This window comes from Falco biarmicus, chromosome 12 (genome assembly GCF_023638135.1).
Source record: "Falco biarmicus isolate bFalBia1 chromosome 12, bFalBia1.pri, whole genome shotgun sequence".
Lineage (NCBI taxonomy): Eukaryota > Metazoa > Chordata > Aves > Falconiformes > Falconidae > Falco > Falco biarmicus.
Window position 1 is genome coordinate 20,696,342 of NC_079299.1, and position 22,973 is coordinate 20,719,314.

At 53.2% G+C, this 22,973-nt stretch overlaps 1 protein-coding gene across 1 annotated transcript; it reads left to right on the forward strand.

The window, feature by feature from the left end:
* The first annotated feature begins 15,724 nt into the window (after positions 1 to 15,724).
* Positions 15,725 to 22,441, forward strand: TCTE1 (t-complex-associated-testis-expressed 1). The gene is made up of 4 exons (XM_056357493.1): positions 15,725 to 15,951; positions 17,843 to 18,411; positions 19,479 to 19,928; positions 21,826 to 22,441. The coding sequence occupies exons 1-4, from the start codon at positions 15,768 to 15,770 to the stop codon at positions 22,000 to 22,002; spliced, it is 1,380 nt and encodes a 459-aa protein (XP_056213468.1). The 5' UTR covers positions 15,725 to 15,767; the 3' UTR covers positions 22,003 to 22,441.
* The last annotated feature ends 532 nt before the right edge of the window (positions 22,442 to 22,973 follow it).

The window sequence follows — 22,973 nt, forward strand, 5'->3', positions numbered from 1 at the left end:
AACAGGTGCTGTCAGGTTGGCAACACATCCATAAGTCCAGATGGATCCCGAGGTCCCTTAAGGGCATGTGCAATGCAAAGGTTTGCCAGCCCCAACTACCTGACTTTGGCAAAAGGGGAGCAGAAAGTACTTGCTTGTCTTTTCTTGCTCACTTTGCTTCAGGAGCTTTGCTCTCAATAGCCTGGGCTGCAGTGTGAGAGGCTGGCTGGACGCGCCTGCGAGGAGTCCAGCTCCCCCTGGCACTGCTGCCACCCGAAGCCCTGGGACAGGCTGCTAGTCCCACGGGACTCGCTCCAGGAAGCTACTGGGATCACGGCAGTGGTAGCGGAGCTGAGCCACACAGAGGGTGCCGAATGCACGCTGAGTGCACGGGCAGCTGCTGCACAGCACACACGAGGCTGCAGCGGTGAGCTACGGACCTGGAGCATGTGTGCGAGGTGGGACATCCCGTCCCTCGGGAGCAGCTCAGGGCCACTTAAAGGTGGTGCTGCCAGTTACCTTTTGCCTTCCAGCTGCTTGGGAAAGGAGGGGACGGCTCTGCACTGGAAGCGTTCAGTGGAGGGACAGGCAGCATGTTGGGGCGTGTGGGCAGGGCAGGAGCAGCCCCATGGCTGGATCACCCCTCCAGCCCTGGGCTCCTGGGGAGCATTGCTGGGGAAAGCTGTGTTTCTGCCACAGCAGAATGGCATGCCGACAGCCCGAGGAGGCAGGAGAGGCATTTGACAGGGAATCCCAGCAGCTTGCCTTTGCTGTGTGCCCTTCATGGCTAGCCGGTTCCCTGCACGAGAGCACTGGCGCCTTGCAGTCAGCTCTGCAGCTTGGATTGCAGCTGGCGTTTCCGTGCCGCTTGCTGAGAGGCACGATTTGCTCAGCTGCAACCCAAGCTCCTCTCTCCTCCAGAAAGCAGCAGGAAAACCCACAGGGCTGGGAAAAGAGCCCTGCTCCCTCTCCATCCTCCTCGCCACCGGCCCAACCGCTGTCAGGAGCACCCTGGGACTGAGCCCACCCTCCTGGCCAGGGTGCAGTCATCTGGACAGAAATGGAGGGGTGAATTTTGATTGATTTGTGCTGGATTTATTCTGGGTCTTAGTGTACCAGAGGGTGGCTGGTGGGTGTCCAGGACATCAGTGCAGGGGGTGTGCCAGTGAGGCTGTTGTGGTGTTACCTGGTCTGCTTGCAGACCCACCACCCAGGGTGCCACGCACTGCTGCATCGGCAGTGTGCTGCAAAGCTGCTCACCCTGCTGCCATGCAGCCAGAGCAGGCTCCCAGCAGGAAGATGAAGAAAACTACAGCCATGGCGATGCTGCTGCCCACCATGTGCAACAGCTCCCTTGAGACTGGAGAGGGGATGGAAGGAGACCTTGTCCTGCAGGGTCTGCTGTGGGGGAGACTGGAAGCAGCTCCATCTTGTCTGAGTCCATATTGCGCCCAGCATCTGTGTGTCACTTTGGCAAGCTGTGGGGCTTTAGACTAGGTTGTGAAGTCCTACCATCCACAATCACTTAAGAGTCCCACAAGGGCTGTCAGTCTCAAAGTCCTGCTGTGATTCCAGTCCAAAACTCTTCCTGTGTTTTCAGCGGGCTATGGGATCCCTGTCCCAGAGCTTTTGTCATCAGGTCGTCTGGTCTTTCTGGGACACTCCACACCAAACCTACTGTGAAAGTCCCTGAGGCTATGCAGACACTGGGTTACTATTCCAGTCCGCAACCAAGATCCCTGCATTTCCTTCTAGTCCTTTCCCCAGCTTGTTTCACGCGTTTCCCTCTTGCTTTGTATCAGAGGTTGCCTGGGCTTGAGCCCTAGGAATGGGAAGAGGAATCTGAGCCTACGTAGACCTTCTTTTCACATGGTGAAGAATTATTTACACTTGGGTTGGGATTTGCTGCTCTACTAATTTTGTTGTCTCCTCGTTTGCCTGTTTGTCCCACATTTCAGATGGCATTCCCTCCCTCCCCCTTCCTTCCCTTGCTGCCCACGCTTGTGGGTATCTGTCCTCCCTCCTCTTCCTGGCTGGCCTGGTTAGGCAGGTGCAAGAAGGAAGATAATCCATCAACTCAAATATCACCTAGTTTTATGGAGAAAGGGGAAAAGAGATGGAAAAACTACATGACCTTTAAAAGAAGTGAGCCCTCAGGTTCCCTTCCCCCACGCAGAAGCGGCTGCTCTGCTGTAACCTTCTCCTCCCTGCCCCAGCATTTATTTATAAGCACCATCAATAATTAAGAACCTGCCTGCTTGCCTCAGCTGCGGTGTTGACAGAGGCCTCTCTCTGATGTTTCCTGGCTCAGCCTGGCTGCTTTGCTCACTTGGGCTTTTAATTTTCTTCCCCTGCCTTATTAGAAACACAGGAATCACCCACCTGGAACAGACTGGAGATCCGGAGAGCCACAAGAGCTCCCTGCAGTGGGCTGGTGACCACAAGAGCTGCTGGCTCTCCTGGCCCTACAGCAGCAGCACGGGCTGGGATACCTGGGGTGTCCCTGCTATGGGCACCACTGCTCCCTCCCGGAGTCAGGTGCTGGGAGAAGAGAACCCCTTGTCCACATCTGACGGCCAGGGAGCCCCCATGCTGGCAGCTCCTTGCTGAGAAAGCAGCCAGCGAGGGCACTGTGGCTGGGGTCCAGCGCCGGGGGAGCACCATCACCCTGGGCACCCAGCCAAGGAGGTGGGAGAAGGAGAGACCCACCAAGCAGTGCAGCTAAAAAGCACGGCTGAGCAGGGTGAGCTGGCCCTGGCAGGCGGAGCTGGAGGCCTTACAGTAAAGGGGTACAGCTGGAGTTAGAAATCAGGGATGGAAAGCTTTACAGTGCCCTGGAAGAAGCACCGCAGGGCAGAACCCGGGGACAGGCCAAGCGCAGAGGCAGCAGCCAGGCTTGGCACATCACTGGCACTTCAAAAGTCCTTGGGAACACTCCGGGTCACACCTTGTGGGTTCAAAGGCACCCTGCAGGCATCAGGCAAGCTCTGGCCATGGAACAATCCCTCAAGCGTGTGGTTTCCAGGCAGCCTGGAAAGCTGCAAGCAGAACCTGCAGTGTGCTGGGGCTGAGCCCAGGACCCTTTGCCAGTGTGATCCCGATGCAGTGACGAGGCGCAGGAGGGAAGCCTGGCTCTCCCCGAGGCAGCCTGCGGTGCTGCCAGACGGGCAGAGACGTGCAGACCAGCAGTGGCAGACAGCTGCAGCCCGAGGTGCTCAGCAGCACGCACCCAGCTCCCCACAGCACGCAGCATGGTGCCCCGGGCTCCCCGGCTCCACCGGCTGAGGCCTGAAGGGGATCGCAGAGGGGGCCGGGGCTCGGCCGGGGCCCCCCACACCCCGCTGCAGGGACAGGGAGCGCCTGGGAGCCAGACACAGCAGCACAGAGCAGATCTGTCACAGAGCATGGCTCTGGAGGGACGGTGATGGCATCTGGCAGCTCCTCAGCCCTGCCGATGCCAGGCTGCACTGGGGTGGGGAGAGGGCACCGAAGGACAGTGTCAACTCAGCAGCCCTTGGTGCGCAAGCTCCCAGGCTGTCCTGTCCCATCAGTGTGAGATTCCTGCCACAGTGACCACCCTGATGTTGTCCTTGCTGTGATGGGTTGGACAGGGTCCCCTTTCTGTCCCCCAAAGCTGCCCCACACCAGACCCTACAACTGCTGATGCAGGATGTATTGGAGCTGCTGCTGGGGGGCACCAAGGGCCTGCAAAATGGAAAAGGTGCCTTCTTCCCCAGGCATCCCCACCTCCCCAGCCCACGCAGCCCAGCTGTCCCAGGGGTGCTAGAAGACCTCACCCTGCTCCCCACTGGTCTCCGTCTTCTGTGGGTCAGGCTCTGAGGAGCATCCCCAGCCTTCAAGGGAAGGGGGTGACCCCCTGCAAGGGGTATCAGGTGTCCCTCTGCAAGGGGCGTCACAGCCAAGCGGGTCTTGAAGGTAAGTAAGGCAAGCAGGGATGATGGCCTCGTTTCAAATATAACAAAGCCCCTGGACGTCTGAGCTGTTTTCTGGTTCCCACGAGGGAAGATGCTGCACTGCCTGCTCTGGGCTTTTCAAAATCTCCCTGTGAACTGCCTGTGCTGTAGGACCTGATCCCTCGCCCACATCTCTCTAGAGCGCTTACCACTGTCGCGAGCACCTTGGGTTTATCAAAACACAGGACGCAACACAACAGGGAGCAGTGGAAATTGGGGCAGGGAAGGGAATGACACAGAGTCACAAGCTAAAATGCAAAGCATGGACCACAACGGGGGAAAAAGAGAGCATGTGAAACCAACAGAGTCTCCGTGAGAGTGCTGGAAAACAGCCTCCCACTAACTCTCATCCCCAGCCTGGGAAGGGAAAACTTCACACCTGCTCTGACTGTCGTGAAGGCTGCAACAAGCTCAGACAGGAATAGAAGTCACTAACTAGATGCTCTCCCTCCTCCAAGTGGAAATGCAGCCAGCTTTCCTCTCCCACATGGCACCCCAGCTTGGCTCACACACCCGCTGCCGGGTTTGCCAAGCGAGGAGATGCTGTCCACATCAGAGAGCCCTGCAGCCGGTGGCCAAGTGCACAGAGCAGGCAGGAATGTGACCAGCACAGCCGAGGGGAGCTGGCCACAGCTGGCACCCTTGGCAAACACACAACAGCACCCCATTTCACAGGAATAGAGGCGCAGGGGCGGAAGGCTAGCAAAAGTGTTCAGTGACCAGCATTTCTGTATGAATTACCTCCTTCATAGCCCAGCCTGCTGCAATTGTGCACTGTTTCTGTGCACATCTATCTCCTCCTGGACTGTGCTAAGGGAGATGTCTTCTCCATCCCCTCCAAGGAGCTGAATGACAGTGACTTGGCAGTGAGGGGACATATGCTCCAGGGACAGGACCTGTGGAGATTGTTGTGACACAGTAGTGACAGTGGATACCCTAAATTGCAGACAGCGCTGATGGAGATGCCCAGCCCTGGGCATCAAGAAGAGCCAGCAGCAAGTGCCAGAGTCCCTCCAGGAAAAGAGGGATTGCTCAAGAGGCCACCCAGTTCTGAGCAAAAGTAGCAGGCATTGCACCAACACAGCCATCTGAAGCAGAAAGGCTGGGAATATCTGAGAAAATCCTCCCTGAGTCCCTTTTGCTGCCCAAACACAGCCCCATGCTCCCAGCAGGGCTCACAAATAGGGTGTTTCTGCTGCTTTCAGCCTGAGACACTTTCTGGCAGGACGGCTGCTCTGCTTTTCCCCTCCTCCTCCTCATTTCAACAAGGGGGGACTGGGGGCTTGTCCTGCCCAAGAGAAGCTTGCTAGACTTTCAGAGCTGTAACTACCTTTGCAGGCAGTCACCCAGTGGGGATGAGCAACCCTGTCCAAACAAGAAATGTTCCAACAAGGAAGAAAGGAAGCGGGGGCGAAGGAGCGTGGAGGAAGCTGCGGCTGTGGTCGTGTCCTAGGCATTGCTTGTAGATTATAGCATAGCCTGGGAGGTGGGCACAGGGGAGAGCTGCAGAGCAGGTCCAAGGGGTCTGGGGTTCTGCCAGCACCTCCCACGTCAGTCCCACCGTGACTGGGCCTGAAAACCAGGGAAGCTGGAGCAAACACAGCAGCCTTAAATCTGGCAGTGCTGGTTCTCCATCTCTTTTCTGTAGACTGAAGGGTGGAGAGAAAGGGAGGGGAGCCTGGCACAGCTCCTGCCCAAGCCTAGTGTGCCATCTGGCATTTGGATGCAACGCGAGGGCTGAGTGGGAGTCAGAAGAGAGACCTGAGTCTTCTGGCCTGACGCTGGAGGGATCTCAGAGAGTGGGAAGGAGAGAGGGCTCCAGCAGCAAGGAGAGAGGCGTTTGCAAACAGAAGCCAGTAGGTCCCTGGGCACAGATCCTGCCTGCAAGAAGGTTTTCATGATTCAGTCAAGAAAACATATGATCTGGGAAAAGAATTTAAAAACTAAGAAGAAGCAAATAAACTGTCTTGCGTAGGGAGCTTCAGCTTGGCAGGATGAGGCACTGTGTCTGCCCTTTTCCTCTCACCCTGCTACAAGCAGCAAGGGTCTCTGAAGGAAAGGGGTTCTCACGGTGGGAAGTGTTACTGGAAGCTGCTGAGCTGAACCAAGCAGGGATAAATCCAAGTTTTGAGGAAGTAGAAAGGATTTGTTGGTACACCGTGGCTGTTCAGATGGGCAGGACGGCACAGAGGTGGGGTTAGCAAAGTGTAGCCCTACCAAGCATCTTGGGCAAACACTGGGGTGGAGGGTGTCCTGCCCCAGAGCCAGAGTCTGGGATGTACAGGAAAGATGTAACAGCTATCCACTTTTGCCTCCATCTTCTTGGGATGTGATTCCTGAGAGGCACAGCCTCAGCAGATGAAGAAAACTTCCCACACTATTTTTATATCTGCACTAAAGTAACCTGGATAAAAGAAACCTTCCTGCTTCAGAGTTCAGGCCAGAGGAGGAGTGGCATAAGAAGGAAAAAAACATCCCCTTTGGGCAGGTCGTATCCTGACTAACCCCATGGCAGCTGGGCTGTGCCCTGTGGGAGATGGGAGACAGGTCCAGGTGTATCCTGGGACTGGCTTGCACCAGCAGCGGAGGAAGGATGCCCGTTTTCACAGAACTTGGTGAGATGCATGGTGGTGGGGATGCCAACCATAACGACAGGGCAGATCCCCTGATTATTTCTTCACCTGTTTTGTTTCTGTAATGAATCTCAAAGAGAGAGCGTCCAACCCACCTGCACCCTCAGGCTTTGGTGGGATCATTTATCTCACCCCCCCCACAGGGCTCCTGTGTGCCGTTGGAAAGGCCAGGGTGAGAAAAGCTCCGGCAGCCTGCCAGCTGGCAGGCTCTGCCCTCTCCCCTGTGCTCAGATCCATGGGCAACGCCTGCGGCATGTCCCAGGGAGAAGAGCCTCCGCTCCCACCGCTGAGCCCTGCTCCCTGCAGAGCCGACACAGGCAGCAGATGGGCCGGTTTCTCCCTGCCAGCACAGGCAAGGGGGCTGGAAGGTAGGAGGTGGAACCAAATCCAGTCTAATTAAGGGTAATTACCATTCATCCCAGGAAGCAGTAAGAGACAGAGCCCACGTTCTCCCAGGCTATTAATAGCTGTCAGCAGCTGCACGGTTCCTGCTGGGACCCAGGGAGAGCGGAAAGCTTTGGGAGGAGCAGCAGCATGGGAGAGCATCCTGCTCTTCCATCCTTCAGCACTGGCTGTGCAGGGGGCTTTTTCCTCCTTTCAGTATGCTGTTTCTTTTGCCGCTTCCCCCAGGACTCCAGGAGATGCCGGCTACTTTTAAGCAGCATTTTCCACCAAGAGCTGCAGGGAGCCAGCCAGAGGAGGGCCTGGAGCCAGGGCTTTGGAGCCAGTCCCTGCTTCTCAGCATCCTCAGTTTGCTGAGTTCCCCCATTTTTGGCAACTTTCTGTGCTCCTCATTGAAAGGGTAGAAGCCATCCATGCATGAGGACTCCCCTGGCACCAAGGACAAACCTTGCTGGCTCCTGCCCTAGTGAATCGCTTCGGTGTCAGGCAGACATCAAACACCAACTGCCTCCTCTCAACCCTGACCTTCAGCTGCGCCCACAGTTCTTCCCCCTGGTGAGATGAACCGCATCTGACAGATGGGGGTTGTCTTGCTGAAGGCATCAGCTAAAGAAAATACCCCACATGGCATAAAGGACTCAAAATTATATCCTGAACTGGTATGGTGACTTCTGGCTATCACAGCATGATAGGAAGACAAAGGGGGCTGCAGGAGATGTACTAGCAGAGCTGAGCAGCAGGACACATGCAGAGATGGGTTTTATGCCCTTCCACTCCTGCTACCTCCAGCTGCCACTGTGAACAAACAGCCTGCTGCTTGCCATGGGCAAAAACCTCACCAGATGTGTTTGTGCAGTCCCTGAGAAGGCAGCTGGTGCTGGTGCCATACCACCAGGGTGAAGCCAAGAAGCAGATTAGGAGAGCAGAGCAGAGGTGAGATTTGCTTGGCTGCAGGGTGTCTTGGTGGCTGGGCAAAGCAGGCGGGAGGAGGGAAAGGCACTTTTCTGTGCCTGAACACTGCCCTTTCCTGCTCCAGCACTAGGCAACGCCTGGCAATAGTCCCCAACCCAGCAACACCCAGCACGGTTTCACTGCCAGAGCTGCACGGCTGTCAGCAATGCTTGCACTCAGAGCTGCTGGGGCAAGGGTTCCCCTTGGGTCCCCTTCCCTCAGCTGCTTGCCTTGAAGTGGAAGATGCCTAGTTTGAGAGGGACCACATCTAGAATCTTCTTTGAGATGAGTAAGGCTCTGTTTCTTGCTGGACCCTATTACCAAAAGAAACCAGGACAACGGCAGAGAAGGGAAATGTAAGAACAGATGTTTGGGTCCAAAGAGGGAGCTCCACAGGCCAGCCATGGATGAGCAACTTCGTCTCTAACCTCTGCAGGTCCCTGCAGCACACAGGCTGTGTACAGGCCACCAGCCTCTCTTCCTGCATGATTTTCAGCAACTGCAGCCTGGGGTGCTATGAAAGACCATTTGTGGATGGAGCAGATTTTTGAGGTGCTCTGACAAAGCCTGAGCTTCTGCTGCTACAGCTCTAGAAATTACACCCAGTTGTGATATTGAAGACATGGGCAGATAAAGCAAGGATTTTCCTTTCTCTCCCCTTCCCAGAATGACATGGTGCTGCCTTCATTCCCACATGGCTCATCTCCCAGCAAGTCCTTACAAGCACCCTCAAAGACACAAAGAAATCAGAGTGGAAGAAGCCAGGTAGGGTAACATGTTTCTAGTCCATCATGCCTGGGACACTAAAAAAGGTTGTCACCCTACAGCCGTAGCACTTCCTGCAGAACAGCACCCAAACCTTTGCATTAGCAGCAGCAGATGCCCTGTGGGATATATCCCTCCCACACAAGGCACTGCAGGACCTGGCTCCTGTCCTATTTATTTGTTGTGATGAGAAGTTCGACTATTGTTACACTGTCCTCAAACTGCAGGCAAAGACAGTGGAGCTGATAATGCACAACACCATCACAGGCGCTGTCTGGGGGAAATCTGAGATCTTCCAGCCGGAGGGATACAGAGGGCAGCTGGGATTTGCTGGTAGGGTGATGCTCTAGTCACTAAGGCCAGGAAGCATTGCCTTCCCGCATCCCCTCCCTCTGATATGAACAGGGGGAATGGGAATGGATATGGGAATGGATATGGGTGTTTTACCCTCCACACAGTCAGCTGCTCCATGGCATTTGAGGAGCAACTGCCATTTGCACACCCCACTGGAAACACATGCTAATATCCACACACGTGGAAATAAATGCTAAGGTAGATAAAGAGTTAACACAGCTACCACCCCTTGTTTTCAGCATATGATTCAGCACCTGATTGCATCCAGTTCAACAACTGCTGCAATACTTGGGCAATATTGTCTCTAGGAATCAATGACTCTGCCCAGACACAGCTGGAGTCCATTGGACCATGAAGTCTGCAAACCATGACATTTGCATTATATTAGCAGTGGGGTGGGCTAAAGTCTTAGTGTTGGTGGCTTGTTGAAGGCTCACCTCAGAAACAGCACAAATGTGGAGGCAGCTCAGGGGGGCTGTTTCTGTGGAGCCAGTTTGGCTATCCCCTTTGCTATCTGGGAGTCAAACGGAATGCGTGCATGGAAGTCAGTGCGGGAGAAAACATTTCTTGATTTATATCACTCTCATTTCTGTTTTTCAAGATCTCAAAAGCCCTGAAGATGTTTTTCCCAGGAATAACATGGTCATTGTGGGGCCAGTGTTTGTGAAGGGCTTTGCAAGGCTTCTGACACCCCCGCTGTGTTTAACACCAGCTCGACTCACAGGCAGTGTCAGTGTCTTCCTGGGAGCTGAGTGACAGAATCAGGCCACACCTAGAAAAGTACATTGCTGCCAAAGTCTAACTCCCCATCTTTGAAACTCACAAAGGGAGCCTCAAAATCTTGATCCTTTTTTTTAATCTGTGCCTCTTTGCATTTATTGTTTTCTTGCTGAGCCTTTCGGGTAATCCTGGATCTCGTTTGTAACATCTTCTTCATGACCAGGAGGTATATCTTATATGAAAGTCGGTGCAGCTTCCCAAAAATGCCAGCTATTATGGGACTTGCAGTACTATCATCAGAGCTGGCACCAGTATTATGTATGCTCCCACAGGGCACAGGCTGGCTACGCTCCTCGTGTACCCACTACTGGGCACATCAGCATTTTGAAGGAGCAAAACAAAGCCACGTTTCAGTCTGAAAATCTATTGGCAAATACCAAAATGCTTAGATCTGAGAAATGGGAAAGAGGAGATGCGTGTTTTCATCCCTTTGCTTACTCTTTCTATTCTGCAGCATTATACATGCAGTTGCTGCCTTGCTGAGGATTCAGGTCTTTCCCCTGCTCTACAAGAGGCTGCTCACTAAGAGAATGAAGAAAAAACAGGCCAAGGAGAGATGGGAAGGCAGCAGATGGACCAAGACCTCCTTGCTGTTGGCGCAGTTCTCAGATTTGCTCTCCTCCCCCTCAGGCCTGCCTGCGACCTGTCATTCAGGGGTAACAGCCCCAAAATGCGAGTCCTTGAAGCAAGCCAGTTTCAGGCACCGACGGCGTATCTTTAGCTACTAAGTTGTTGCACATACGCGACAAAACAAGGATCTTGAGCGCAGGGAAGCACACACCGTCTGAACACCGGTACCTCACCACTCACGGAGCACAGCTTGCCCTGTTCTTTCCACGCTGCCGAGATGCCGCAGCAGCTGCCGCTGCAGGAGCGCACAGGCCCTTGGCAAACGCCCCCCCAGCACTGCGGGAGCAGCACCGCGGGGAGCGCGGGGACATTGCGGGGACATTGCGGGGAGCGCACACGCTCCTCCCGTGCCGGAGAAGGGGGGTCCCGGCCAGGCGCAGTCGCGGTCCTGCAGCACTCCGGGTTTCAGCAGCATCAGCGAGGTGGGGTGACGGGGGCCGCCATCCCCGATCCCATCCCTCTCCTTCCCGCCGTGTCCCGCCCCCCGCGCAGCCCCCGGCCGCAGGCAGAGCGTGCCAGCTGCCCGGCCCGGAGCGACCCCCGCCGCCGGTGTGCCCCCCGCCACCGCCCCGGCAACGGCCGCGTCCCCAGCAACGGCGGCGGGTGCTCCCGGGGCGGGGGCGGCCGGGCGGCCCGTACCCACCCGCAGCCACGGGCAGAGCCGGCAGCCGAACCCGCGGGGCCGAGGGGCGAGCGGGGGCCGCGGCTGTTCCGCGCCGGTACCCGCTCCCGGTGGCCCCGCGGCGCCGCGGCGGACACCCGCCCTCCCCCGCGGCGGGCTGCAGGTACCGTCGTTCATCAAGCGGCCGGGCTAACGGGTTTTCTCGCCTCCCGGGCACTCTGGAGCGGAGCGTGGCCGGGAGGAGCGAGCGGCGGGCGGCCTGCGGGGCCGGCGGGACCGGGCTGGCTGCGCGGGGTGGCGGGGGCTGCAGCGGGTGATGCTCTGGTCCTAAAGGGCTTTCATGTTTCTGACACCCCCCTGGGACAGGGACCCCAGCCTGGGCATGCTGACAGGCAGCCAGGACCACGGTGCCAGCCCTCCCTCCGCCTGGAGGACAGTGATGACATTAACCATATTCCCAAATGGCCAGCTAGCCTCATTCTGCCCAATCTCCCATTACATTTCTCCCCATACATTTAGCTGAAGCTAAACAGATTCCTCATTTGGCATGCTTTTTTAAAAAAAAACTTACTTAGTCCATCGCAGAGACTCTGCCCCTTGATGAGCCTGCAATATGCTGTCCTAATGCACACTTAGCATCAGCCTTTCAAAGTGCAAGGGAGTGTGGCAAGTCCCGGCAGGTGGGAGCGGGATCAGCGATGTTAGCCAGCACTCAGGATCGTTTGCCAATGTCCCTGCTAGCCTGCCTGGAGTAAAGGTAACCGCACAAAGGCCAGGACACCTGCAGAACAACTGGCATTTTCAGGATGCTGATGCAGTGATGTGAGAGCTTCCACAATTTCTGGGTAGTCTGAGCTTCAGTGCGAATGCAATCTCGGCTGGGGCACAGCCACCCTCAGAAAGAATTTCTCCTGCACTTACAAACTCTCCAGTAAACGTGATGTTTACAGTTGCTCCATTTCTTGGATCACCATACTGCTGGTAGGAGGCATCAGTCAAAGGTCACCGGTTTCTAAGCAACCCTTCCGTTTTGGTCTGTCTGGGCTTTGGTGTGAATCAAAAGAGCAGAAATATTTTATTTCCAGAACAAAACAGGCTCAACCGAAGAAGGTTTTTTAGGCATGCTGGGGAGCTGTGTAAGTTGGCTGTGTGAGTGGATTTCTGGCAGCTTCTTCCTGGGAAGGGAAGCGTGATTTCATTTTTATTTTTTTTTTAGAAGCTTTAATATCATAGACCTTTCAGCCTAATTTGGGTGTTAAATGACATAAACTGGGAATTTACTACATGACCCCATTCATTATATATCATTTAACAGAGCGTTTTTAGCATAGGTGACTGATGTGTCTGTAGAGTGGGTGGGAAGGAGCGTGCATCAATGCCGTTGGCTTGGCCTATTGGTAGTGAATTGCAGTGCTCCTCCGGTGTGTAAATACACACCTAGCAAACCCAGCCATGGGAACTGGCTTGGCATGTTAGCTCTGGCTGGGCGAGACTCCTGCAGCCAAGGCAGAGGGGCTGCAGCAGTGAAAGGGGCCCTTCCCCTGTCAGGAAGCACTCCCGCTGGGGCGGTGGGAAGGGGTGCAGTGGGAGCAGCAGCTCAGCAGCAGGCTGAGCTCCCTGTGCTGGTACCATAGGTGTGGGGTTGATTCAGACGCCTTGCGGGCTGGCTGTCGCACGCTGGCAGCCTTGCTCTTGCTGGCTTCACACCAGATGATGAGTAGGGATGGCAGAGTCAGCTGAGCTGACTTGTGGAGCTTATGTCGAGGGAAAGCTCCTCTGCAGCCCTGACACAGACACCCTGAGCTATTTGCCTCTTCTCTGGGCTCACAGCTGGGTAGAGCACACTGGCTGACCTGCTGCAGGCGAGCTTCATCCAATGTATGGAGGGGCTGTGCTGTTTCTAGAGCTGGGCTTCGTCTCTGTCTGAGGGCAGCTCTGTCTCCCACTTGGTCTTCAGGAGCCTCTTTAGCAGTCCCACATGTGCCATGGGTTACGTACCCTCTAAAAATCAATCTGCCATTGGTAAACTGGCAAACATCATCTGGTAGAATGCAGCCATGAAATAATCCTAGGCTACTGTAGAGGAATGAAGCTGGGTTAATTAACACTGATAATACACGACTGTGGGTTGACTTCAGGGGAGGTGGGTTGGCCAATGTAGGTAAGGTGCAGGTGTGGCTGGTTAAGTGGTTGAGAGCCAGTGAAGAGAGAGCAGCCGAGGAAGAGAATGCACGAGAGGAGAGAGAATGCACACCCTGGATAAGGCAAGATAAGGAGATGGCAGCAGAGGGACTGTATGAAGAGTATGCTGGTATGAGATGGTAAAAGACTTTGTTGCAGCCTGATAGTTTGGAGAGTGCTGTGACAAGCTGCTGATGCTGCACTGGCTTTCCCCAACAGCTGGCCTCTAACAATTGCTTCTAAAAGGTCAGGAAAGCCATCAGAAGCTCCAATCAGCTGTGTCTGGCCTGGGTGACAGAGTGACACGGATGCTTTTTGAATAGGACAATGGACCGAGCAAGGAAAAAACATTTTTCCCAATCACTTCTCTATTAATGCCACCTCACTGCCATCCAGCTGTGCTTTGCCCTTCTGCTGAAGTCCATGAAGCACGAAGAGCTGGGTTTCAGCTGAATCAGTGTGCTGTGGAGAATCAGGCCTCTTTCCCCCCTCAGTGGGGAAAGCACCATCACAGCACCTTCCTTTGGGGGCAGGGAGCTTTGCAGAGAAAGGTCTCCCAGCCCTCACATCTGCCTGTCACCCATTCCTTTTTCCACCACACCCACCCTCCTTCAGACCAGGCTCTCTTCTACAGCCTTTGCTATCCCTACACCAGTGCCTCCCAGGGGATACGGCTTCCCTGCCCTCGGCACCCTGCATCCTCCTGCTTTGTGCTGGAGGATGCCCTGCCACCTCTGCCATCTCTGCCCTTTCCCCTCATTCTGAAACAGTTACTCTTTTCTCAGATATGCTTCAAGTACTTTTGAAGAATGCATCGCATATTTGCTTTGCTCACATATTTGCTGTGGTACAGTGTGAATCATTTTGCTTCCCCTCCTCTAGTTCTCAGCATTTCACAGATCTCCTCTCTCCCTCCTTGCGCCCGTTCCTTTTCAGGCCCTTCCTCAGATGTCTTTTGGAGGGGAAGAAGCAGAGAGAGGAACACGAGCAAAGCCAGCTACGAAGCGTTCGGGGAGAGAGGAGCCTGCACTGGCTGAGGCAGCACAAACTGGGAGGGCAGAGAAGGGAGCAGCCTTGTGCAGGGGAAGCACCTAAGACCTTTCATCTGGGGAGCACTGTCTGGCTCACACAAAGGAGGAGGTGTTTGGGATCAAAGCATTGTTGAGCTGAGGGATGTTGTGGCAGAACATACTACACAGCAGTTATCTTCTGTGCAGGATATTACTACAGGATCCTTTTGCCTCTGCTGTGGTTCAAAGCCACCTTTACCCGGCGGCATCATCTTCATCCTGCAGGAAGCTGTCCTCACCTCTGACATCGCCATCCATCCATCTGCCTCGTGCTTCTTTTAGGTGTTCCACAGTTTCTAAATGACCAGCCCTGCGCTGCAGCCCTGTTATGTCCAGTTAGCCCCAGTAAGGATCAGCACAAGTCTTTAGCACTGTTAGGACTTCCAGGCAACTACCATACATGTGAGATCCTGACAGCTGAGAGTGCTGGTCCAGAGGCTGGAGTAGGAAACAGCAAATGGGAAACTTTGGTCTGGGAAAGCTCCACAGAGCTAATAGGACTGTGCATCCTTCCTTCTGCTCCAGGCTGGTTCTTTTAGTTCTTATCTGCTCAGGCTCAGTGTGGTCTGAACAGGTCTGATCCAGCTCATCAGCTAATGGATGTTTGGAAGGAGTTCAGCTGGAGCGTAATTGGGAAAAGCACAAAAGAAAAAACAAGAATACACTTGCAGCGTACTCATCTGTAAAGCATCTGTCTTTAAAGGGTCCTAAGAATAGGCATACTGGATCAAACCAGGGGATGGTCTATCCCAGTATCCCATCTCTGACAGTGGCTAGGAGCAGCCATTGTTTTCTACATAGGAAAAACAATGCGAGTATGTGTGTTTGTTTCCTCCAGCACTCTCCCACCTCCAACTGTGTCAGCTCACACTGAGTGAGATGCCATTTCTGTGCATTGAATCGTTCTCAAGCGGTTTCCGTTCCATGAACTTGTTCTGCACAGACTCTCAGCATCCACAATGTCCTGTGGCAAGGAATTCCCCAGTTCAGCTGCAGACCGTGTGAAGAACCATTGTATTCCTTTGATTGAAATGCAGCTCCTGCCAGCTTCACCTATTTCTTTTACTGGAAAAAACAGTAAATAATCAGTTCCTGCCCAACCTCTTCAACGGCACTCTGAATTAACACCATGTTATTATCTGCTTATTACATGTGGTACCTTGAGACTTCTTTGTACAAGGCAGTGTATAAAGATAAGGCTGAAAAATAGTTGTTTTCTGCAGTGCTTCCAGTCCAAGCAGAGGAGGCCCACAAAGGGCAGGGGCCAAGTGCATTGCAAGAGAGCAGTGTGAGCAGACCATTCTTAACGCCGGCCTCTTTCTAAGGTTACCTTTTTCTTTTGCAGGCAGCCCATCTGGAAAACATGGTGGTGACTCAAGCAATTTTCCTTTTGTGACTCCTGAAGGACAAGTGGGTCCTGAGCAGGATGCAGCAGCCAGCGGCTGGTGACAGGAGCACAGCTGTTCCCTTGCCCTGTCATCCATCCGAGGCCAGCCTCACTGCTGACTCGTACTATACACACCGTGTTGTTCAGGATCCCGAGTGGTCCCTCGCCACTGTTCCCCACCTCACTGAGCTCTGCCTCCAGCACATCGTTCATAATTTTGAAAGTAAGTGGGAGCACATTTTCCCTGAGACACATGAAGAGAGAGAGCATCAGTCCCAGGGAGCGGACGGTCAACAAGGCATGTGAAAGGCAGAGTGTGGTACCCAGCCCTGCCAAAGGAACAGATGGGGAGAAATATCCCCTCAGGCAGCTAGTTAAACAAACTGTTTAGTTGCTAAGTATGTACTTGTACACTCCAGGGATGGCTGTAGTCCTCTGGGCTGCTATCCAGGATATGACTCTGCCCTAACCTTGTCCTGTTGTGTCTTCCTCCTTCCATGCTCTGCTGGACTCACCTCAGCCGTGGCTGGGGCTGTGGAGTCACTCTTTCCTTCCCTTGATTCATGCATGTGTTAGGGTAGCACTCGAGGATGGAACCCTGTTGTGCTGAGTGCTGTGCAAAGAGGTGGAGAATCGCTCCCTGCTTGGCGATGCTACCATCTCAGAATATGTATCGTACTCACAGTCTCGGGCCTTCTCCACAGCTTTTGGTGGTGATGTGACAGGTTATATCCTCAGGCAGGGAATGTGCTTTTGAAGCAGGTTGACTGATGAAACATAGCAAAACAGAAGAAGCACATCTCGTCTGGGAACTGACTGGGAGGGGGAAAGGTCTCTTTGGCTGACCAGCGAAGTGGCAGCAAAGACCAAAGACAGGTCCCAGGCTATGTCCACACTGGAGCTGTAAGACGGTACAGAGAGGCTCAGTGCTGCTTTACTCCAGGAGCTGATGGTACCTGGGGGTCTGAGCTGGGTCACCCTTGCAGTCCTATCAACTTGGCCAGTCAGTCTGATGCCGAATGGATTGGACCTACATTGTGTGCATGTAAAAGCAGTGTGCTCTCTGACCTGGGGACCCTCGTGCCGTTACCTGAGCTGTGCGGCTGTGTCTTGCCCGCTGCTGTGGCCTGGGTGAGCCTAAGTGAAGCTAGCCCAGTTCTGCCTATACGTGCTCCACCTCTGCTTGTCTTGTGGGACTTTGCAGAGAAGGTCACTGCGGTGCCAGCTGTAGGACACCGGAGAATAGGCTGTGGTCAACCCCAGCAAAACTCCTTTCCTTAGGAAGGGAATGCCACAGAGACAGAAGAAATATAAAGCTAACCCCACTTTGTGCCTCAAAACCTGATTTCCCATGTGCAAGTAGGCCTCTCCACTGATGGTTTCTGTAACTCAACACTACATGTCACCAAGCATTCATGGTGTGAGCACGCATGGCTTTTCTCTGGCAGTTCTCACCACAAAGAACTTCCACCAGGCAGAAGCCAGCTGAGACTTAGGGTGAGCATTAGGAAAGAGACTGAGGGAGAACGCTCCTGGGAAAAGAGACCTTTTATTTAAACAAGGTGGACTTAAAGGCTAAGAGTGTGTCTCAGTGGAAAAGAACAGAACTTGGCGTAAGACAGATACCTGAGTTAAGATAAAAAAGCATGAGGACCTGCATGAAGAGCACACAGACAGTTGTTCTCAAATATTGTTCTTCAATATGCTTAGAAACAAAAGGGAGAAAGTTCAGCAAATGACAAGCTAAGCTCTCCATCTCTGTAAGGCTCAATTAGCTCTCCCGGGAGCATAAGTCCTGCTCTGAATACAAAATGCATTCAAATTGAATTTAAACTGGGAGCTAAGTTTCTGATGCAGTTCCCAAATATTATGGGAGTAAATCCAATTATGCTGATGTTTTATTGTAAAAGTTAGAAATCCTACACAGAAATGTAGGAGCTGAATCCTACACATTTGCTGCCAGTTTAGCTTCCCTGCACCAGCCACTGGCAACTGAGAGGCAGTATCAGCGCCGGGGGAGCGTGGGCACACGGCTGGCAGCCTGGGCAGAACTATAGTGCCAGCCATGGTTACTACAGCCCAGACCAACCTCTCCTTCTCTTCATCCCCTCCAGAGAACCCGATTTTGGACCGCCTTCTGCCTAAGCACCAAAGAAAGGTGCTGGACAGGCTCTCCACTGGCCTTCCGCTCTCTGTGACTGCCAACCTGATAAGCGATGAGGACTACTGGAAGAGGTGCTGCACTGAGCGCTGGCAAGTGTGTGACATCTCCAACTATGGAGACAGCTGGAAACGGATGTTCTTTGAACGTCACCTGGAGAACATCCTGAAATGTTTCATCCCTAACACCACAGACCCCAACCAAGTCCTAGAGTTCATCCCGCTCTGCAAAGATTATGTGCGGAAACTGGAGGTTGATCAGTTTCTGCCACCGATAGAAGTGGATCAAAAGGAGGAGAGGGATGACCTATCTGATACAGGGAGTGATTTTGGATTTGATGAGGTCTTCATGCGTCACTATGACCTGGGAGTCCTCATTACTACTCTCCCTCACCTTGAAGAGCTTCATCTCACTTATGGCGTGAAGGACTGCGGCATGAACTTCGAGTGGAACCTCTTTAACTTCACCCACCAGGACTGCTGCAACCTGGCTGCTGCCCTGAAGATGTGCCACAACTTGAAAGTAATGTACCCCAAAATGAACCTTCCTTCCTCAGCCAGATCTTCAAATTGTCTGGGGATGGAAACCCAGGGGCTGGTTTTGCTCGCTGGCAGCACCTTTTTGCAAGCTGCAGTCTGGCAGACAGCAGAGATGTTAACTTGCTGGCCTAGTGCTGAGTATCTTGTTCTGCGTATGTCCTTGTTAGAAAAGGTTGTCAGAGGTCAGTGAGAAAAATACTTGCTCCTACAAAACGTGTTTCCTGCAGTGCAAGAGAAAGCAACACTCCTATTTTAATTCCTCACATAGGTCTGGCGGAGAGGACAGGAGAAGCCCAGAGAAGGTTTTTCGTGAGGAGTTTTTGGTAGTTATGCTCAGTAAAGACATGTCAACATGCTCCAGAGGAGCAGAGACGCCCTGGAAGAGCATGGGGAAATATCCACATTTGCCTTAGAGTGATGATGGGATTTCCTCCTGGACCCTAACACTATCTTCAGTTCTGTGGCAGCTGCAGGGCAGACACTCAGCCCCTCCAAAACATGAGCAGGCATTGCTATCCAGGGTGCAGCCGAAGCAAGCTGGCTGAATGCCCTCCCCACAGATCGGTGTGCTTTGGGAGGTACTGGTCTGCTTGGCTTCCACAAGCGAAATTACCTCTGCTGTGGCTATTAGAGCGCCCTGGCCACCTTGTCCTTCACAGAGCACGCTGTGTTTTCCACTTGTGCACGTGCTCGTTCAGACATTGTTCAACTGTGATCTGGGGTGAGTTCTGCCATTGCACTCTGCAGACGTTTGGGCAGCTTTATCTCATTTTAATTTAGATCCTATGGAGTCAGAGGAGAGGAACAGGCATTTGCAGGAAATTAACCATTGCTCCCTAGAATAGGTATGGGACATCAGTGGCATGCCCTCCCTGCTGGAAGTACCTGCCCACTACAAAAGCAACTACTTGAGCCCACTGGTAAAAGTGTTTGAAGTGAAGGGAGATGAAACCTGTCTGATGGACCACAGGCCAAGCTCCCTTGAGGTCTTGTACAAAGCTCAATCCAAAGTGCTGGCTGTTTTAGTGTCCCTGTCCTTTATCCCCACAGGTTTTCAAGCTGACGCGAAGCAAAGTAGATGATGACAAGACCAGGCTGCTGGTCCATAACTTGCTGGATCACCCCTGCTTGGTGGAGCTGGACTTGTCCCACAATCTCATCAAGGACAAAGGGGCACAAGCTGTTGGCAAATTGATCAACCACAGCAGATTAGAAACCCTTGACCTGTGTAACAACCAGATCCATCACGTGGGGGCTCAGGCTCTTGCTCAAGCCCTTGCTGAAAACTCCACCCTGACCTCCCTGAATCTGCGCCTCAACTGCGTGGAGGACAAAGGCGGGGAGGCTATCGGCCATGCCCTGCTGACCAACACCACCCTGAAGTCCATCCATCTGGGAAGTAATAACCTGTCAGAGCCAACCGCTGTGCTTTTCTCCCAGGTCTTGGCTCAGAACACCACCCTGACGAGTATCAACTTCTCATGCAACCACCTGGGGCTGGTAAGAGAAACTCCTTCTCCCTGCAGCTTGTGAGCCTTCGTGGTGGCCTTGCAGAGCAGATGCTGAGCCTGCCCTGCCTCAAAGCTGCAGAGGCAAATGCATCCCTTGCTTTGCAGTCTGCTGTGATAATCAGTTGCGAACAGGGAAGAGACTGGCAGAAATGAGACAGGCATCTTCTGTGCACACACATGCATTTATCTCACTTGTTACATCTAGCTCTGTTCACAGGGCTGCATCTGGCTTCCAGGCTTTGGGCTTTTGGACAGAGAAGGATTTCCCCCCAGGAAACTGAAAATCAGGGAGTATGTCTGGGAAAAATCACAGCCACTTCACACACGTGGGAGTAGATAATAATCATAGGCGAGGGCCTTATGCATATCCTCTGTGCTTTGGATCTGCTGTGCCATCTGTCACTGAGCAGCACAGAGATAGTGTCACCCTTCCCAGAATCTCTCCTGCCCATCACGTGCGCAGAGGAGACTGTTAGAAAATTAGCTCAGTTCTTGAGCTCCTTTAACTTTCCCTGCAGCACTGGAGTGGTGCAGTAGGTCAAAAGTGTCACGTCTGGTTGCTTGTAAGTGGCTCCTAAACCACAGACTTACATTTTCTAGACGGAGGAGCATCCACAGATCTTAGTACATCCCTAAGAGCTGCAGTATGCAACATGCCCACAAACCAGACCACTTCTCTTCTGCTGATTAAAAAGAGCTTTAGAAATCTGAAACTAGACAGCCAAATGCAATCATGCTGGCTTTTAAACTTTCTGCGCTGCCTCAATTTTTCTCACTGTCAGAATAAAGAGACAGCAAGACCAGCTGTCCCTCCTGGCAGGAATATTGGCATCAATGTGTATGACAACGGTTTTAAAAGGATATGATGGCAGAAAACCTTTTGTGAGTTCTATGATCCTGGATGTGGAAAACCATTTGAGTTTAATGATGCAAGGGGGAAAAGGTTGGAAAGGATAGAAGGATTTTTGCTTAGTAAATAACAATCTGTATGCTTAGCAGCTTCCTTCTGATAAGCTCTCTGTTACCCTTTTGTGAAGCTCCACAGCAGCCCAACAAGTGGGCTGGTATTATCTTTGGGGAAATGGGATTTTTTGCTAGAAATGCATCAAATTCTGACCTCTTTACCCCATTAAACAGAGATTCCTTCCCAGTCCTTTTTGCTCCATCCTCTTTGGCAAAAGGTCTGAGGCATGGTGCTGGGATGAGGGGACCACCTGCATGGAGGACATAGGGCAGGAGGTGTATTTGGTACCTGAAAGGGAATAGCTGGGGCGGGAGGGGTGGGTGGGTTGGGGTGTCAAATTGTCACATCCTGAAAGAAGTGCTTCAGGTAATGGAGGGATGTGACCCCAAAGTGACTCACCTCCCTAAGGCCATATATATCACATTTTCTGTCCCATACAGGCTAGGTTTCAGCCGTGTGAGATGTTCCCCTCAGGAAAGCCAGCCCAGCCTGGGAAATGGCATCCAGGCAGGAGGCTGCCAGCACCGGGGCTCTGGCCACTGCCGAGTTGTGGAGCCACACACTAATCACGCTGCCATTTGTCCCCAACCAGCAGTGAGCTGGGGACGGGGGGACAAGGGAGAGCAGAGACTCCTCTCAGGTTATCATCGCCAGCTGTGCTATTAACCAGCCTGAGCTTGAGGACTCCTGACACGGTACCCAGAGGGAGTCATTAGCATGTGTCATAGCACCGAGCGCTGCATAAGGTTACACTCCTTCCCTGTACTTCTCCCGTGAGCAACATTTTGGGCTTGGGTGAAGGCCTTCGTGCCTTCTGGCATCATCTCACAGGCACAGAAGTTGCCCTGGGGAGGAGGGAAAGGGAGCAATGCACTTCACATTTGGATCTCCTGCTTTAACCCCCCTTCTCACCCATTTGCAGGACGGTGGGAAGCAGCTGCTTGAAGGGCTGGCGGATAACAAGGCTCTGACCGAGTTTGACCTCCGCCTGGCAGAGGTGGGCGAGGAGACCAAATACCTCATTCACCAGATCATGTGGGCCAACCGGGAAGCGGTGAGGCAGGGGGCTCTGCAGCATCCCCCTGCCAAACCCCTCTGAAGAGAACTCCGGAGAGCGATGAGCTGTGCAGGTGCAGTGTTGGAGATACTTCAGAGGGTTGTTTTCATTTGTATTTCTGAGAAACATGCAACTTGTGGTTGCCACCGCAGCCTCTCCCAGATCCCCATCATCCAACCTGTGACTTAAAATGAGACAGACATTAGACCTCGTGGGGCTGCGGTGGCAGCACAGAAGCAGTCTGCCCCCTGAGACCTCTCCCACTGCATCCGAGACTAAATCCCACCTCCTGTGGTGTTTCTTGCGTCTTCCAGCGGCAACCTTAGTGCAGGCAACTGGATGTTGTTCCACCTCTAAAGCAGCTAAGATGACATCTCCACCATCCAAATGGTCTAGTTCAGACCTAACTCTCAGAGCAGGCAGCTCTTTTAGGCTTTTTGCTGAGGAGGACATGAGATGCATAGAGGATAGAGGGAATGCTGTTTCTCGTTTCTCGGCAGCTTCTTCTGGCTATTGCTCTGCTCAAGGATTTGTTTTTATAGCAAAATCTGTCTGGAGTCTTAGACATGGGTGGTGAAAAGTGAAAAAAAAACCCAACCCAATAAATGACAGGTCTTTACACCATGGTTTCCTGTGTTGGGTTGCTATGCCTTTGCTCAGTGCTAGCCTGCTTTGCAAACAGGTGAATTATTTACAACCAGATGCTTACCTTAACTAGTAGTGCTCTTCTGTGCAAACCTGTCAAAAAAATCTGTTTCACATAACTTCCAAGCTAGAGGGGTCCCTGCAGGACTGCTGGCCCACAGGGTTGAAAATGGAGCAGCTTCCTTGGGCTTGGAGGAAAACAGAGCAACTTCCTCCTGCCCCAGGGGCTGTGGCCACCTGAGGACAGGACAGGGCACGTACCTGATTGCCTCAGTCCTTCAACCACCCCACTCCGGAGAGGTCAGCGGGGAATTAAGCAAGCGGGCTGACCTCCATCCCCTCCTGCCCTCTGAGCCATGCAGGCACCA